The 17,008-nt window shown below is 34.3% G+C and overlaps 1 protein-coding gene across 1 annotated transcript in view; it reads left to right on the top strand.

Annotated features, from left to right (window-relative positions):
* Positions 1 to 1,768: 1,768 nt before the first annotated feature.
* Positions 1,769 to 17,008, top strand: part of LOC146540991 (dynein axonemal heavy chain 1-like) — a 50,735-nt gene continuing 35,495 nt past the window's right edge. Inside the window, exons 1-30 of the mRNA XM_085208134.1 lie at positions 1,769 to 1,936; positions 2,148 to 2,258; positions 2,359 to 2,481; positions 2,847 to 2,992; positions 3,499 to 3,640; positions 3,846 to 3,931; positions 4,498 to 4,602; positions 5,271 to 5,415; positions 5,588 to 5,714; positions 6,300 to 6,421; positions 6,735 to 6,824; positions 7,136 to 7,215; positions 7,733 to 7,820; positions 8,239 to 8,457; positions 8,727 to 8,844; positions 9,082 to 9,223; positions 9,575 to 9,716; positions 10,195 to 10,422; positions 10,921 to 11,019; positions 11,911 to 12,054; positions 12,240 to 12,420; positions 12,530 to 12,690; positions 13,033 to 13,132; positions 13,429 to 13,620; positions 13,748 to 13,925; positions 14,348 to 14,480; positions 15,332 to 15,559; positions 15,795 to 15,933; positions 16,311 to 16,489; positions 16,782 to 16,945. Of these exons, the coding sequence (XP_085064260.1) occupies positions 1,769 to 1,936; positions 2,148 to 2,258; positions 2,359 to 2,481; positions 2,847 to 2,992; positions 3,499 to 3,640; positions 3,846 to 3,931; positions 4,498 to 4,602; positions 5,271 to 5,415; positions 5,588 to 5,714; positions 6,300 to 6,421; positions 6,735 to 6,824; positions 7,136 to 7,215; positions 7,733 to 7,820; positions 8,239 to 8,457; positions 8,727 to 8,844; positions 9,082 to 9,223; positions 9,575 to 9,716; positions 10,195 to 10,422; positions 10,921 to 11,019; positions 11,911 to 12,054; positions 12,240 to 12,420; positions 12,530 to 12,690; positions 13,033 to 13,132; positions 13,429 to 13,620; positions 13,748 to 13,925; positions 14,348 to 14,480; positions 15,332 to 15,559; positions 15,795 to 15,933; positions 16,311 to 16,489; positions 16,782 to 16,945 (4,280 nt within the window). The remainder of the gene's footprint in view (positions 1,937 to 2,147; positions 2,259 to 2,358; positions 2,482 to 2,846; positions 2,993 to 3,498; positions 3,641 to 3,845; positions 3,932 to 4,497; positions 4,603 to 5,270; positions 5,416 to 5,587; positions 5,715 to 6,299; positions 6,422 to 6,734; positions 6,825 to 7,135; positions 7,216 to 7,732; positions 7,821 to 8,238; positions 8,458 to 8,726; positions 8,845 to 9,081; positions 9,224 to 9,574; positions 9,717 to 10,194; positions 10,423 to 10,920; positions 11,020 to 11,910; positions 12,055 to 12,239; positions 12,421 to 12,529; positions 12,691 to 13,032; positions 13,133 to 13,428; positions 13,621 to 13,747; positions 13,926 to 14,347; positions 14,481 to 15,331; positions 15,560 to 15,794; positions 15,934 to 16,310; positions 16,490 to 16,781; positions 16,946 to 17,008) is intronic.

Raw genomic sequence — 17,008 nt, 5'->3', positions numbered from 1 at the left:
TCGCTACTCAACTAGTAATGTTTTGATTGTGCGGAAAGTGGAGAACGGAGTGTCTTGACTCATTATAAATAGATTCCCTCTGTCTATCCTTCTATATACAGATACAACGTGAAGAAAAAAACATAGGATGACATTTTAAGACTAACTAACGAAAGGAAGAAAAGTTGTTATAACGAAATTTACAATGCAGAATGCAAACCATGTCTAAAGATTTAATTTTAGAAAATTTTTTTTATAAATTACCAACTTCTATTAAAAACCGAAAAAAAAATTCCAAGCAGGTATATATTTTTTCATAGTACCTACTTTTACAATTGTATTATAATATTTTAATATATAAAAAAAAAAAATTAAACCGTAAAGTTTTTTTTTATTCTGACAGTACACAGTAGGGTAAATTTCCCACAATATTCTGGTGTGGTATTCGCTAAGATTCTAATCTAGGTTTGCTCCATAATCCTCAATGTATATCGACCAGCTGTTAAGAATAAATGTAGATGATTAGAAATGTAGGTGGGAAATTTGATTATATGGATTTTAGAAACTGTATTATACTTGGGTTAATAACTAAATAAATCTTAAATGGACCCCAATGAAAGGGACCCCCATTTCATTGGGGTCCATTTAAGATAGGCAGAGAGAACCGAATGTCAAGACACTTCATCTCAGTGGCGTAGCTAGGGTATTTGCTGCCTGGTGCGGCCTGGGGACTTGATGCCCTTTAAAATGGTCTAAGGTCTAAAAAAAAAAAATCGTCGACTTTGATGCCCCTTTCCTTTTGATGCCCGGTGCGACCGCACCGCTCGCACCCCCCTAGCTACGCCACTGCTTCATCCTTCACTTTCCGCCGAATTGAAATAATAAATATTTCCCCGAGTGAGAATCAAACCCAAAATCGTCGTCGTCGTTACAGGTCGTCTCTTGTCACCCAGACCACGACATCCTCTTTCTAAAATATATTTCTATAATATATTCCTATTCCCTTCGTACTTAATATCTAACGCTGTTTCTGCTTCTTTCATTTCTGACGCTGTTTCTTCTTAACGATGACTTCAAATCTCGATAAATGTTGTACATTTAGAAATTTATATTTGCTGTATAATTATTTTTGCTCTTTAAAGGTATTTCTTAAGCATCGCATAATGTCTGTAAAGGAATCCGAATATGGGTTTAATCTACATATAAAAATACTATACAATACTAGAAAGGTTTGTCTTGATTTCTATACAAATATATGTTCCGAGATTGACTGTAGGCAATAGTTGGATATCCGGAGTCCATTTGGGAAAACCTTTAGTGTATTCGTCACTTTGTTTAGTTCAGTAAAGCATGATGTCCAGCACGGAATATTCCCTGAATAAAATTCCCCTGCCTAACGTGGGAAAATAGGAAAAAGTACATTGAATACAGATGAAGCTGAAAAAAATGTTTTCAAATTCACGTTTTATACAAAATAGTAGATAGGGTTAAAACACTCTGTTCCCCTCTTTTCGAGACATCGCTTTATTCCGGAGCACGGAAATAATATTAATATATTATTTTTCAGAGAATATATCGAACCCACAACCATTGCGCTCACAGTTGACGCTGTCTCACTACGCTTTTACAAAAATACACAAATAACTGGCATTTCATAAAAGAATAGCTATATAAACAAGTATGAACTGACGTATGTCAAAAACATATATTTCGTTGTTTCTAAGGAATACCCAAAAATATATTTTACTTTATTTATTATAATAATATTAATAATAGCATTAATATAAACATGTATAGTAGGAAGAAGAAAATAAAGCGACACGACATAGTTTACGACAATCCGGAAAGGGATTCGATCCCTAAAAGGGGGTATTATTCGGAGCTCGTATCCAATATGATGAAAGATGATTCTTCGAAATATACGTTCGCTAAGAAACGTATGAAATTGTTACTACAGGTATTTTGATGTCATTAAAGTTTGTAAACTAGGTTTTACCTGTGGCTTTGTCCGCATGGTCCAATGAAAATAACTAAAGCACTTTTGTCCACCACTTTTAACTGTCTTATCCAGTCCAGTCATTTCCAATTAATTAATCCTAAACAGCGAATTTTTCTTCTTCGAAGCTCTTTGTTCTTTAAATCTTTTGTAATATATCTTTATATTCCAGGCAAAGACGGATAAATTGGCACCAATGGTAATATCGCTGCCAAAACCTCAGAAACCTAGGATATTACTACCACCTGGTAGATGGACCACATATTCTGAAGATGATAGTATTGTTAGTATTTTATAATCTTTTCTTGCAGTTTAAAGTTGTTACTCACACTGCCGAGAATGAGAGAGTCATATAAAATATTCACCATATATCATTGTTGCAGCAATTTCCATTTGAAACGTTCGTACCTAAACTGCAATTTTTAAGTGTTGTGCTACCTAAAGAGTTACCACGTTTGGTGAAGATAGAGAGATTACGAAGGAAATTCTTGGCTTCTAATATAAAGGTATTTATTTCAAAGCAGCTTTGAAAATTCGCTATGATTATTGACAACTTAGTGAATAGTCACTTTTTGTTGATTTAGAGTTTTATGGCCCAAATATATATAAAATATATGCCACGATTATCTAAAAACACCATCATCCTTCATTAACATATTGTCGTAGAGATTATGTTTTAAAATATATACCACGTACTTAGGAATAGTAAAATAATTTTAATAACCTCACTTATTAGACTTCTTGCTGTCTTTTAGGTAGTTAAGCCTACCTAGCCTAAAAACTAGCCAGTTTTTATACAGGTTCAAAATCTTTTAAAAGGCCATTTTACTTTATTATCATGTATTTATAATATGTTATTTTTCTATTAAAGAAAATGCTACGCGAGCGTGGTATTCAACCCTATGTGTTGTTGCCAACCAGCGAATATAACATCACCGATGAAGCGTACTACAGTCTGTACAGTGTTTTTCCAAAACTTGATTTAGAGCTATTTGATAATACTGAATATGACTGCAGGTAAGTTTAAAGTTTCCTTGGAAGTTTTAAAATATAGAAAAATATGAACGTAGCCGGAGACGTATCCTCGTCTCTTGGAAACCGTCCAAGAGTTGGTGCCTTCTGTTTTCCTATCGCTCTATGTCGAGCGTTGTTTTTTAAACGAATGCATGTGTTTTTTGGCTGTAAGGCCGTAATTGAGGGCGTCATGGCGCAGCATCACAGCACCTGATTATAAGCGCTACAGTTGTGGGTTCAATTACAAATCGAAGGAATTAATTATTTTCATTTCTTCGCTCTGGTTACGAGACAAGCGTTGGCTTTGAATTCTACCACTCAACAGGAAATGTCATTAAGACTGAGAAAATTGGAGAACGAATCGTTTTAACGCTATGTTTCCTTAGCTTAATTTCTATATGTGGGCAGCGTAAAGCTAAAAAAATGAAGCCAACTGATTGTCGTTTCTATATGTTTTGGCCATTTAACTTAACGACTTTAATACAGTTTTGGTAATCCTACCTTTTTAGGATTCCAGAAGAATGGTTAAGCCTGGGCGTTATCGAGGGTGAGCAGTATCCCTGCCCAGGATTAGCGTTTATACCGAAATTGGATAACATGCCCACGAAACATTCGACTGATTTAATACAAACACTTAATAATTTGTATGAGGTAAGTAGTAAATCCATAGATAACTATTATTCTAAATCAAAACAATCAAAAGATGCGAAGGTATATGCATAGTTTTTGCCTCATCTTTTCCTTATCTTGTTATTTTTTGTTGTCCGTCCTTAATTCCCCTTCCTTTAAACTCTCTGTACGAGCTCACACTTGACCATTTTTTCAATACAGTAAATAGATATTTCTTAATTTTTAGTGGATAAATGTAGCGGCATTCAGTTTTGATAAAAACACTGATACATGGGAAGTCATGGCGTTGGACGGGTCTAAACGACGTTTTAAGTATGATCCATATATTATTTAATTATGTAGTGACGGTATTGTCTCAGTGGTTGTGAAAGGCAATATATTTGCAATGGCGTTGTAGTAGGTACAATATCCCATATATAGTTGGGCAGGCAGATGGAATCTAGTGTTCAGGCATTCGAAAGTGAGGAAATGAAATTAATTCTTTGCACAGAGTAGAAATCCAACCCATAAACGCCACCTTTATAGGCAGACGTTGGTTTTTCATATTTATTTTTAACCCCTGCGATGTAAAATATGGAAATACATATGTATTTTTCTAGAAGTTTGTATCATATATCTCTAAATGGGCAACCGTGAGGTAGACCTAACAGTTGTCCATTTAGAGATATATGTAGAGTTTTTAATAGGAACAACAGAGTTGCTGTCAGAACAAATATTGTTCCTATTAAAAATACATATCCCATGACATATGTTTTTATTTTCTCTATATATTATACTTAAAAAAATAAAAATATATTCGTTTAGTACAAGCGGGTGAAGCCGCGCTGGGGTCGCTAGTCATTAATATACTTTTAGCACCTAGTTTTTTTTCCATCTAGCATTCCACGAATACGTTTGATGTTCAAGGCCGATGATCCAGATACTTTTGCTGAGAGGGTTAAGTTTGCTGTTCAATTTCGTAAAGAAGTAGAGAACAATTTAAGGTAAAAAAATATGAAAATATTATCATGGAAAGAAAACCCAGTGTCAAGACACTACGTTCTAATTTGACACAAAGTATATTGAGTGGGGGAACTCAACGATGTGCTTTGTCTGATCATAGCGAAGGAAAAACAGGAATCGAATTCACGATCATAGCTTTAACGGTCCACTTGCCACATTATTAAACATTAATATTGACAAAGCAAAATAATTTAATGAATAAATACAGTACTATTTAAATGGAAATATGGTCGCTTGATATAGCATTGTAATTGCAGGTAAATTCATTTTGTCACTATAAATTAACTTCGATGTTCCGATACCTGATAACCGATGTTACTGCACAAAGTTACCATAATATACGCTATTTAAATATTAATGAATTTATTTAGTTGTATATTTCAATAATAATAAAAGTATATTATACAGATATAATATTAACGAAATGGACGACTTATTAGTATTTAATTTTTTTCTTCTAGTAACAAGGCCGCTTTGAATTCCGCACACGCGCAAGGTCTCGAGAATTCGGGGGGAAAAGGTGTACGGAAGTGCTTTTTTGAAAAACGAAAAAAATAGTGTCTTAACACTAGGTTCCCAGGTTTTCTCTGCCTACACTGTTCTGAGCGGGATACAGCATGAGGCTAATAATAATTAATATTTTTTCCAGGTTTTATCTTTATCTCGACTGTTTAATGCTGAACGGGTTGCCACGAATGCCGTTACAATTTATGCCGTCCATACTTAAAATGGTGATCATCCATCGGCAAGCTAAGCAATTGGATAACGACCACTTACACGCTCTTAAAAAACAAGTGAGTTGAATTTATATGTACTAACTTATCAGCTTCACGCTGTATCCCGCACACAGCAGGGTAGGCAGAGGGAACCTAGTGTTAAGTATTTTCTACTACTACAACGGTACCTCAGATATAAAATATAATTTATTTTAAATTTTAATATAAAATATGATTTTACTTTCAACAGGTGGAGGTTTTATACAGAAAAATAGAAGGCAAAATGAAAATAATTAACACAATACTGAAATATCCGACTCTTTATAATTTCATCAAGCCACCGACGAAGGATTACGTGCCGCCAGTGCCTGACTACGGTATTTCATTTCCATACTTATTATGTATATCTTTTTTTCTCAGCTTCACGTTTTATCCCGCGTATGCACTGATTAAAAAACGGAGTGTCAAGACACTCTATTGACTTCCAATGGTAACTTGCGTGTGGCGGAACTTAACGCCGCGTTTAGATTAACAAGAGTAGAAAGATAGTTATAGTTCTTTATTCCGAGTAAGGATCAAGTCCACATTAATCCACATCCACAATAATTCACATTTATTGACGTTTATATTTGCAGGGGAGGCAGAAGGAACCTAGTGTTAAGACATTCCGTTCCCCACTTTCCCCCGAATTCTAGAGACATTGTTTATTGAGTGGCGGAACTCAACGCCGCCCCTTGCCACGACACCAGATTGAAAAAATGGAAATATAAGTTTAAATAAATATTTCATTTCTCGAGTGGGGATCGAACCCACAATCAAACGGTTTACAGTCATGACTGGCCTGTAAAAATACTTATTATTGAAATTTATATTATTTCATTATGTTAATCGTGTATACGAGTATGTAGGTATGTATATTCATTTTATAGTGTTCTTTCTGATAAATCTTTTTCCTTCCGTAGGTCGCTTTCCGTGTGATATGATAGATTTTCCTGGACGTCTTAAGTTTAACCAATGGAACTCATTATATGTGCTAACCGAGTCAGTCTCGTGCATACATTTAGTTGTGGAAGAATGTTTAAAGGTAAAATCTGAAATATTTATTTTTAATTTTTATTTTAATACTTAAATTAAGTAGTTAAGGCAATCTAGGTAAATCCCAGTTTCTAGGTAAGTGTTAAGTGACGGAACTTAACGCCGCGCTTTTTGTTACTAGAGCGAGGAAAAGAAAATATTAAATATTTTATTCCCCCGAGTATGATTCAAGCCCACAACCATTGCGTTTACAGTTGCACGTTTGTGTTGAACGGCGGTCTCATAAAAAAAGATCGGCATTATAAATTAAATTAAAATATTAAATATCTTTTTAAATCTAAAAATTAAAAATTAAATTTCAGGTAGAATCTATGTTATTTTTCACCGCAAATTACGGTAGAAATGTTAGTCTGGCTGAGTTTGACGCTGCCCAGCAACATTGTACTTCTATGGTAAGTTTTATAATAATTATAGATCTAGAATTAATATTCTATTATTATTTTTTTTTATAAAATGTCAATTACAATATTTTTTAATCCTTTCCCCTTTTGGGAAATGAAATATTTAATATTTTCATTGCCTCGCTCTGGCAAAGCGCAGCGTTGTGTTCCGCCACTCAACACTCGATTATCTATTATACTTTGGAACTATTATAAGAAATATATTTGAAATTTTAAATATATAATTTAAAACACTATATACACATCTCTCTGGTCTCTATCGTTTAAAAATAAATGGAAAAAACATAATTGTCTTGTTACAGATGTTGAAATACCTTAATATAACCTGGTTGAACTCTACAGCGCACGCCATTAGAATGTCTTATAGAGACGTCGGGAAAGGGTTTGTAATATTTACTTCAATTATGTATAAAATGATAATAGATTAAATAACAGGATAGGTATACAGGTGTATAGCCATCGGTTTTGGATTCTTTCAAAGATTATTTTTATTTTCCTCGCTCTGATAATAAGACAAATTGCGGGGGAATACAGGAAATGGACTGACTTTACATTAGGTTCCCTCGGCGTACCCTCATTCACGAGGAATACAGCGTGACTGACATTTTCGTATAAACATTGTCTATAATAATTATTATTTAATATCGAATAATTTGTTATAAAAAATTCTTACCTAAATGAAACTAGCAACAAAGATATATTAAAAAACAACTTAATAATATTTCGTAACAAAGACAGAAATATCTTTAAAGTTCAATTTAAATAATAAGCAATTTACTAAGCATTATGCAATAGCAGGACCCAATAAACTTATTTACCTTATAACTTCTTATCGAGATTCGAACCAGTTTACCCGCAGTATGTACCGGTTACCTCACAAATTGGTATTTGACATTCAGGTGGTTCAATATATACGAAAAGAAATGGGAGTTCTATGGTGTTAGCAAATTGAGTAGATTCATGCAACTCGTTCGATTTAGAATGCAGGTAATATTTTAAATATTTTTATAATGTTTTTTTTATACAAAGTGTATCTACCGCGTGGCGTAACGGTGTCTGACTGTAGAAGTGACGTTTGTTGGTTCGATTCGCTCTCGGGGGGTTGAGGTATTTTTATTTCCTCATTTGTAACAAGGCATTAGTGCAGAACGAAGGAGAGTTGCTTTTTTTAAAATTCTGTGCCTCTAAAGAAAAAACATATTCTTGTAGGATCACTTTATTGTCCCTCTGTCAAAGTTGAGCTCCGTCACTCAATACGCAGTGGTCCCAGGATTCGGAGGAAAATGGGGAACGGAGTGTCTTAACACTAGGTTCCCTTTGCCTACCCTGCTGTTTGTATGTATGTGCTGGATACAGCGTGAAGCTGATTTATTTATTTATTTTTAACTACCAATTTCCGTTCCAGTATGCCCTACGCTATTCCATAGAACAATCTATGGCGATGTTCGTGGCGCTGTGCGAGACGCCCTGCCTGTGCACGTACTCCTGCGAGGACGACTACGAGTGGGACTCGAGTGACCTCATCAACACACCGTTCAGATCACCAACGCCTACTTTGTTCTATTTCCATTTGATGATGTCAGTTGATGGACCTTATTATACGACGGCTCCGGACCAATTTGAGGTTTGGTGTTTTTTTATTATTTATTTAAGTCGACTTGTAACTAAGTACATTTGTAATATAAAATCTCAGAAACTGTATTTGACTTGTAGTCATTTTATTATCATGAAACTTGGCCGTCGTGGCACAAGGCCACGGCCAAGGCCAGCAACCAAAACGGTTCTCACTTGGAGTAATGAGATATTTAATCCAAGATGGTCAATATCTTATTAATAAAAAAAAAAGAATTTCCATTTTCCATAAAAAAACTGTTTCCTAATAATTCAATATAGATAGTAATACAACGCCTGTTCCGTGAAATGCTGTACCGATGTCACTTTATACCGCAAGTGCACCCGAAGATCATGACGGGCCTCGTGTTCGACAAGGAGCTGTTTCTCACTTCTATTGGTATGTTATAAGGCTAAATCTAAATCTTACTACAGTTAGTATTTAAAAAAAAACATATAATATCAAAAGCATATTAGTATTTACTATATATATAAAAAAACTTGTTCATTGAGACAAAACGCGGGGTTGAATTCCGGTAGACAATATCTTCGTTTTGTATGTGCATATACACTTGTTATCCGCAGAGAATAATAATAGCAGAGAATAAATAGAAAATAAGCTTAAAATATTTTCCAGGTTTAATGGAACCCAACGTGGTGGAATACAGGGAGAGGCTCCTCAAGGCTTACAGGAAAGCAATCATACCACTAATAGCGTACATGCACCAGTACGACTGCTACAAGGAGATCTATGAATTAAATATTGAAGAATATGTCGAGTAATTATTGTTTTATTTTTGTTTAGCCTTCGCCCACATATTCGGGAACGGATGTTTCTTAGGTGCCCTCAGACCTATTGCTCCCCAAATACTGCCCGAGTTAAGAAGTTCAGTGTGGCGGAAGTCAACACAGAAGTTACCAGAGAGAAAAAATAAAAATATTAAATAACTTTTCCCCCGAGTGTTGAATTGAATTCACAACCGTCTTGTTTACAACCACATACGTGTACCACTGCACCCCGACGGCCACCCTGAAACTGCTGGAAAAAACTATTACTCCAGTGTTCAAATAACAACTTTCTTATTTAGACTTCAAGTGGAAACAGATCTGACATGTTGAAAAATTTACAGAAACTTTCGTCAAGAAAAACACTCGGCATCTGAAACTCGTGAGGAAGTGCAAATGCACTACGACGCGAAACAAGATTTAATATGGCGCCTGCCACAGTATATTAACATTGGACCGTTTTCTCTTAATATCGATACTTTAAAGGTATATATTTTATCTTCGCATTTATGTACAGTACGGTCAACTAGTTGTGGCCGTCCCAAAGTTAGCTTTAGATAGCTGCTTAGATTTGAAAATTTGGTAAGCGATCTACGTATATGGCATTTCTAAAAACCTTTAAAAGAATGGTTGTGAGTATGATTCCCGGTCAAAACGTATGTAATTTATGAACATATATTTATTTATTTTTTTTAACACAAATAGCATATAACGAGGTTGTTGGTTCAATCTCCACTTGTGGGAATGCTTATATTTCAAACATAAGTGCAGCGTTGAGTTCCACAAGCATACAATGTCTCGAAAATTGACTGGAAAGTAGTGGTGGTGGTGTCTTATGTACGACGGATGGTGCCTATATTGGTATGGTAACCTATATTAGGTTCCCTCTGCCACCTTTCTATATAAGAAAAAAATGTGACATTTAATTTTTGTAATATTACTTTAAAAAAAAAACCATTTTCAGCAAATGTTGGTAACGAAACGCGCGGACATCATAAAGGCTCTACTAACAATGTGGGCGGAGGAAGTGCGCCTGGTCGTCGAAGATGTGATACAAGCCTACAAGAACATCATGAGGAAGCTGGGGGAGAAACCCAACACCATTGAGCACGTGTTCGAGATACGGGAGTGGATGGAGTCTATACCGTTCGCGTTGAAAACGCAGGAGGATTTTATGAAGAAAGTTCACACGGTGAGCATAGTTTGGATTATTTTTGTTTGCAAGAATTTAACACTCTGTTCTCTTCATTTGCGTAACATTAGGTTTAAATTCTGTCTACCTTTGTGAAGCTGATTTTTTAGAAATTTTAATGACTTTAAAAATATGTTTAATAACATGGCTAAGGCCAAGGCCAGTGCCATAGTGGGTTACCGCAGCGTCTAACTGGAATCACGGTGGTTGTGGGTTGAATGCCTACTCTGGTATCTATTTCATGTCTCGAAATCAGGAGGTAAATGGAGAGCGAAATCTCTTAACATATATTTTATTTTCTAAGCTTAAATAAACTTCAAATTCAATAGTTATTAGTGAAATACTTAAAATCCTATTCAAAAACTGTACAAACAAACGTCAAGTGTTCAAACAATCGAGATTCCCAAAAAAATTGCCAAACAAACGTGTTAAATACGTTTAAAGAGTTTCATTTATATAGGTTTGGACTAAATTTTAATATATATCTTACACTTTCAGGATTATGAAGTGCTTGATGTGTTCTTTACTCCTCTTGAAAATGAGGATTTCAGGGCGCTGTGGGAAGCTATAGGATGGCCGTTGAATATATCAAAACAAGTAAGTAAGGCTGGAATAAGTACTCGTATAATAAAAAAAAAAAAATTTTCCCCCTCTCTAGTAATAAGACAGATTGTGGCGTTGAATTCGGCCACACGAACCGCTATGCCTCAAAAATTGGACGAGAATTGTGGAACGGAGTGTCATAACACTAGGTTCTAGATTTTGTCTTCTTGGAAATATGCATGGAGCTAATCACAAGTACGAAATAATAAAATTTTTTGACAAAATTAGTAAGGTTTTCTTTTTCTGTGACATCTCTTTCACAATACAAGCGTTCTAGGCTTCATATTTTCAATCATTGTCCAGATTTATACATTGTTGTCACAGTTTTTATTTTTAAACTTCGCTAAAATAATTAAAATATATAAGATTATATTACATGAATTATCTTATTTTATTGTCTTAATCGTAGAAAATGTTAATTATCCACTTTGAATCCTCTAATTAAACCTATAAAAATTAAACCTTTGTTATTGACTTTATGTCATTGTATTGTTACTGAGGTATGCATTGTTGTTGTATTACCCAATTATGTAGTATTTCAATAGAACTTGACATTATTATAATTTTTATCTTTTTAGGCACTATGACATTATTAAAATATGTCAATTGAACTTAAAAACAATCATTCTTGTCCCTTTTTATTAATTATAATTTTAATTAAAATGGTAGTTTTATACATTGAACTATCTGAGCAGATAGTTTTGTCGATTTGAAATGTTAATTAAATAATAAGTCGATGTCTCTGTCGATGATCGGAAAGTAGGAAACATAGTGTCTTACCACTAGGTTTTCTCTGCCTTCTCTGCTGTATGCTATGATAGCGTAAAGCAAAAAAAGTTTATAGTGAAACTCTTTTACAAATTATATTTATTTAATTATTTATAGGTCGTAGCAACAACGGATTTCTTAGAAGAGGAACAAGAAAAGTTCTGGAAGCTCCACCAGCAAGACGAGCAAACGCTGTATGACAAAATTGATATGTTCACAGCGCAATGTATGGCTCTTACCTTGCAGAATGATTTTGCTAAGGTAAGCTCTTTATATTTTTAGTAAGGGAGGTAAATGAATTCCGGGGTCGAAGAATATTGGAATAATTGATTCTATCGGCTTAGAATCGAACCCATAACTATCATGTTTAGATGCTGACATTGCAGGTTGTGTGGCGTAATTAAAATATTATATACAATTGTAATTTTTAATGAATATTCTCATAGGTTCATGAAATAGCAAATGATATCAAAAAGGCTTGGAAAGGCATGAAGGATGCACAAGACTGGGGTAGGATATTAAATCAAAGACAGAAATTATTCGGCCAGCCGGTAGTGCCGTTTGCTGATCTCAATAGATTAGTTAAGGAATTTGAGCCTTATAGAAATTTGTGGGTCACTGCTTCTGGTAAGATGTGGATTTTTTTTTTAATTTCCTTAATTATAATAAGTCCATTAAAGAATTTGAATAATATTTTAAATATACTTAAATACTGAGAATGATTTTATTTCCACAGATTTCTTAAAAGCACGTGAAGTGTGGTTTGACAATCCTCTCATTTATGTCGACGCTGACGCCATAGAGCCGGCCATCAACGAGTATTACAAAACCATAGTGAAATGTATTAGAACGTTTGCTGATCTGCCCAAAGTGCAACAGGTTGCTCTAACTATACGGGTCAGTTTCAATTATTTTTTTTTTTTGGTAAAACCAGCGTACTGGTCACCTAATGGTAAATGATCACCGCCGCCCAATACCCTGTGACTAATTTCTTGCAGGAAGATGGTTTATATTTGTTTTTTATATCTTTATTTTTAAATAATATAAATAGTTTTAAAATTAATGAATCACTCTTCTTAATGCGGTGTAACACTAGGTACGTGTTTAAAAATAAATAATTCGTATGATTGTTAGTAATTGAGATGCATACATTTTTTAAGCTAAATATGGGGTTATTTGGGACTTAAAATTATCTTATTTATAAATGATTTAAATAAAAATAGATAAATCAAATTTTAGGACGACATGGATGAATTCAGACCGTTAATTCCGGTTATACAAGCAGTTAAGAATCCTGGAATGAAAGAACGTCATTGGAACGAGTTTATGGAGAAAGCAGGCAAGTTTTCACTTCTTTAAACATCGAATCAATATCCCGATTGTGCTTAAAAATGTGTATTAGAATTATTCTTTTTTGATACTAGTAACGAAAAACATGTTATTGTAAGATTATTAAGTTAAGAAGAGGAAAAGAAAGTAGCTTATTTTTTACTTAGTATCCTCCATAATATGTTGTTTCAATATGTTTTATTATTAAAGTTTATTAGAACAATTCTATCTGTACTTTTTATATTGAAAACTGTTGCATTATGTCTATAAAAAATAAATATTTTCATATATATGTAAAAAAATCAGGTATAACGGTGACGATGAATGAGAAACAAACATTCGCAATGTGTCTAAAGCAAGGCGTCGCTGAACACGCTGAACTGATATCGGAGATAGGAGAGCTCGCGAGTAAGGAGTATGTGATAGAGCAGTCTTTGGACAAGATGCTGGGTGAATGGGCGGCCAGGACTATGGAAGTGTCGCCGTACAAAAATACTGGTTAGTTTAATTTTATAAAAGATTTTAGTTATTTATTCTGTAAAAATTATTGAATGTGTAATAGAGATTATTTTTTTTTTCTTATATTTCAATTATAGACTGTAATCATTTAAATTCTTGTAAATAGGCACCTTTATTATGAAGATAGCAGATGAAACGCTACAGTTATTAGACGAGCATATCCTCGGTACTCAGCAACTTGGATTCAGTCCTTTCAAAGCTGCCTTCGAGTTAAGGATCCAGGAGTGGGATGACAAGTTAAGGTTGACACAGAAAGTTGTGGACGAATGGATCGAATGTCAAAAGTAATTGATTATTTGTTTGGTTAAAGTATCTATTAACATATTTTTTATAGGGTAGGCTTGGCGTTGATACCGGAGCGAAGAAATTTAAATATTAATAAATAAGAATTTATTTCTCCGAGTGGGAATCGAACCCACAGCTGCTGTGTTCACAGCCATACGCTTGTGCACCTGTGCCACGATAACCTCAATTATAGACTATAATATAACGATATTTTATTATAACTCTATCAAATATCCTCTATTTATATTTGTGTAGAGAAAAAGCCAACTCAACCAATCAAAGAGAACCTAATGATGAAGACACTCAGTTCTCAGTTCTTCATATTTTCTTTTGGGCTCATTTAAAATAATCGTTCACAGTCAGCCTTAGATGGATTTAGTTTTATTCTAGTGCTTAGTGCTTTAACAAAACTGGATTTTAGAGAATGGATGTATTTGGAGCCAATTTTCACGTCCGAAGATATATCGCGACAATTACCTCTTGAAGCTAAGAAATATGGCACAATGGAGAGAATATGGCGAAGAATTATGTCTTCTGCAGCCGCTGTTCCAAAGGTATTGTAGTGACGTATACATAAATATACAAGTTGCAGGTGGAACTAGGTTTCAAAGAAAACATTTTTTTCGAGAAATTCTTTCTTGGTACACTTTCATACTCCCGAGTACACGCTGTTATCTCATCTTTTTACCTGTTATGGTCACAAACTGCTAACATCCTGTATCCTGTCCATCACTGTACGCAGATGAGATGAATGTTTGTTCAGTACCCATAACACTAAATTAAATAATTCAATTAACGATATTTGAATTAACATAAATGAAAACTACACTTGGGTTGCAAGTCCTAGATAACTGATCCTCTTTCTGTAACACAAATGACAACCGCAGGGAGAATCCATGGAATGTGATGATATGAATTTTCTTCTATCTCCGGTCTTAAAATGTCCTGTTAAAAATAATATAAAAAATTTAATTAACAGTTCCTATATTTTGATAACTTAGTTTATGCTGAACAGTAAAAAAATATTAACAAGAGATTTTCAGTATTCAATACAATCTTTGAAAAGATCAAAGTAAAGACGTCATTGTTGTTCAAGATTACAATATTATCGTTTATAAAAAGTAAAGAAACTTTTTAATATCAGATAAATATTTGTTTCTGTTCTATTAAAAACGTTTAGTGTTTTTTAAATATAGTGATTTGTTATTTTTCAAAGGTTTTCTTTTTCTTGCTACAGCATTGGCGAGGCGAAGTGCAGTTTCCTATTTATTATGTATAAGAAATATGACAAATCGTTAAAATTGCTAAATAATAATTAATTGATATTGTTCATATGTTCATAGCGATCCTACCCTAAACCTATGAATTAACAGACAAAATAATAATATTTTTATATATAATACAGATTATGGTGATTTGCCCGGACAGTAGGTTGTTAGACAGCTTGGTAGAAGCTCGACATTTGCTAGCGGTAGTTTCTCGGGGCCTCAACGAGTATATGGAGTTAAAGAGGGTCAGGTTCCCGAGGTTCTTCTTCTTGAGTGACGATGAGCTTTTGGAAATCTTATCTCAGTCCAGAAATCCTAGGGCTGTACAGCCACATTTGAGGAAATGCTTCGAAAATATCGCTAAGGTACGTATTTATAGCAACAATTAATTGCGTTTTTTAGTAGAGTAGCTAAGTGTGAATTATTTCTGTTTTCTAAAAATGATAAACCTATTGAAATTAAAAAAATATTATATCTTTAATAAAAAAAACTAGTAAATCCTTGAACTGAATATTTTTTGAACTTACAATCAACGCATATTGAAGACTTGTCGCTAGCTCTATTCGCATATAATTAATATAATATTTTATTTTGTTTTAGGTAACATTCGAGCCCGATCTGAAGATAACAGAAATGCACTCCAGCGAAGGTGAAATTGTCGAATTGAAGTACAAATTCTACCCGAGCTCCAATGTGGAACAGTGGCTGCTATTGTTGGAAGATACTATGAGACATTCTAGTTGGCTCATTAAATTTTGTATTTTTTTTTAGCGCCACGTTGTATACCGCACGTAGCAGGATAGGTGGAGGGAACTTGGGAACCTTAGTGTTAAGACACTCCGTTCCCATTAAGACATTTCCGTTCCCCACATTTCGCTTAATTCTGAAGTCATTTATTATGTGCGGAATTGGTGAAAATATTTTTAAAATATGTTAAGTGAATATGCGCAAAATAATAAAAGGGAGGAGAAGACGTGGTATTTAAACTTTATATTCTCTCTGCCTATGGTTGCTGTTCTTTCTAACATTTTACAAATACTAACTGTAGCCAGTGAATAATTATAACTACTTGGAAAAATCTTTCTTTCTCAAAAATCTCTCTTTGTATTCTTTCAGTTCGACTAACACTAGTAGCGTCAATGGAGGAACTATGGACGCTCCCTCGAGCTCAGTGGGTGTTAAGGTGGCCGGGGCAAGTGGTGATAGCGGGGTCTCAGACCGCGTGGACGGCGAGCGTGGAACAGGCCATAGCGGATTATAGAATGGATTTGTATTTTGAGGAAATGTTACAGCAAGTTAGTGGTTTTTGGGATAAATAAAATGTTTTTTAGCCTCACGGTGTATCCGAGACATAGCCGGGTAGGCAGAGGGAACCTGGGAACCTACTAGTGAGGCACTTCTAAAGGCGAAATGGCAAAGGGGAATTAAGGATAAAATATTTAATTCCGCCGAGTGGGAATCGAACTCACAATCGTTGCAGTCGCACGCCTATACGTTACGATGGCCTTATTGAAAGAAAATTTAATTTAATTTTCATTTAGTTCTAATAGAAATATTTTTAATACAAAAACGGGTTTTATTACACAGTTGGATAGTTTGCGCGCTCTAGTCAAAGGAGAGTTGACATTTTTCCAAAGGGAGGTCCTTTGTGCTCTAATAGTAATTGAAGTTCACGCTAGAGACGTTACGAAAACATTGCTCGATGAGAATGTTAAAAATGTTAGTGACTTTCAATGGATATGCCAGTTGAGGTAATTATTTGTACTATAATATGTTTATATCACTCAGGCATATGGGTTGGTCACTCCTAATAA

This window comes from Heliconius melpomene, chromosome 1 (genome assembly GCF_056956725.1).
Source record: "Heliconius melpomene rosina isolate 202511_hmr_F chromosome 1, ASM5695672v1, whole genome shotgun sequence".
Lineage (NCBI taxonomy): Eukaryota > Metazoa > Arthropoda > Insecta > Lepidoptera > Nymphalidae > Heliconius > Heliconius melpomene.
Note: the sequence above shows the minus strand (reverse complement) of the source record. Positions and strands in the feature narration are given on the sequence as shown.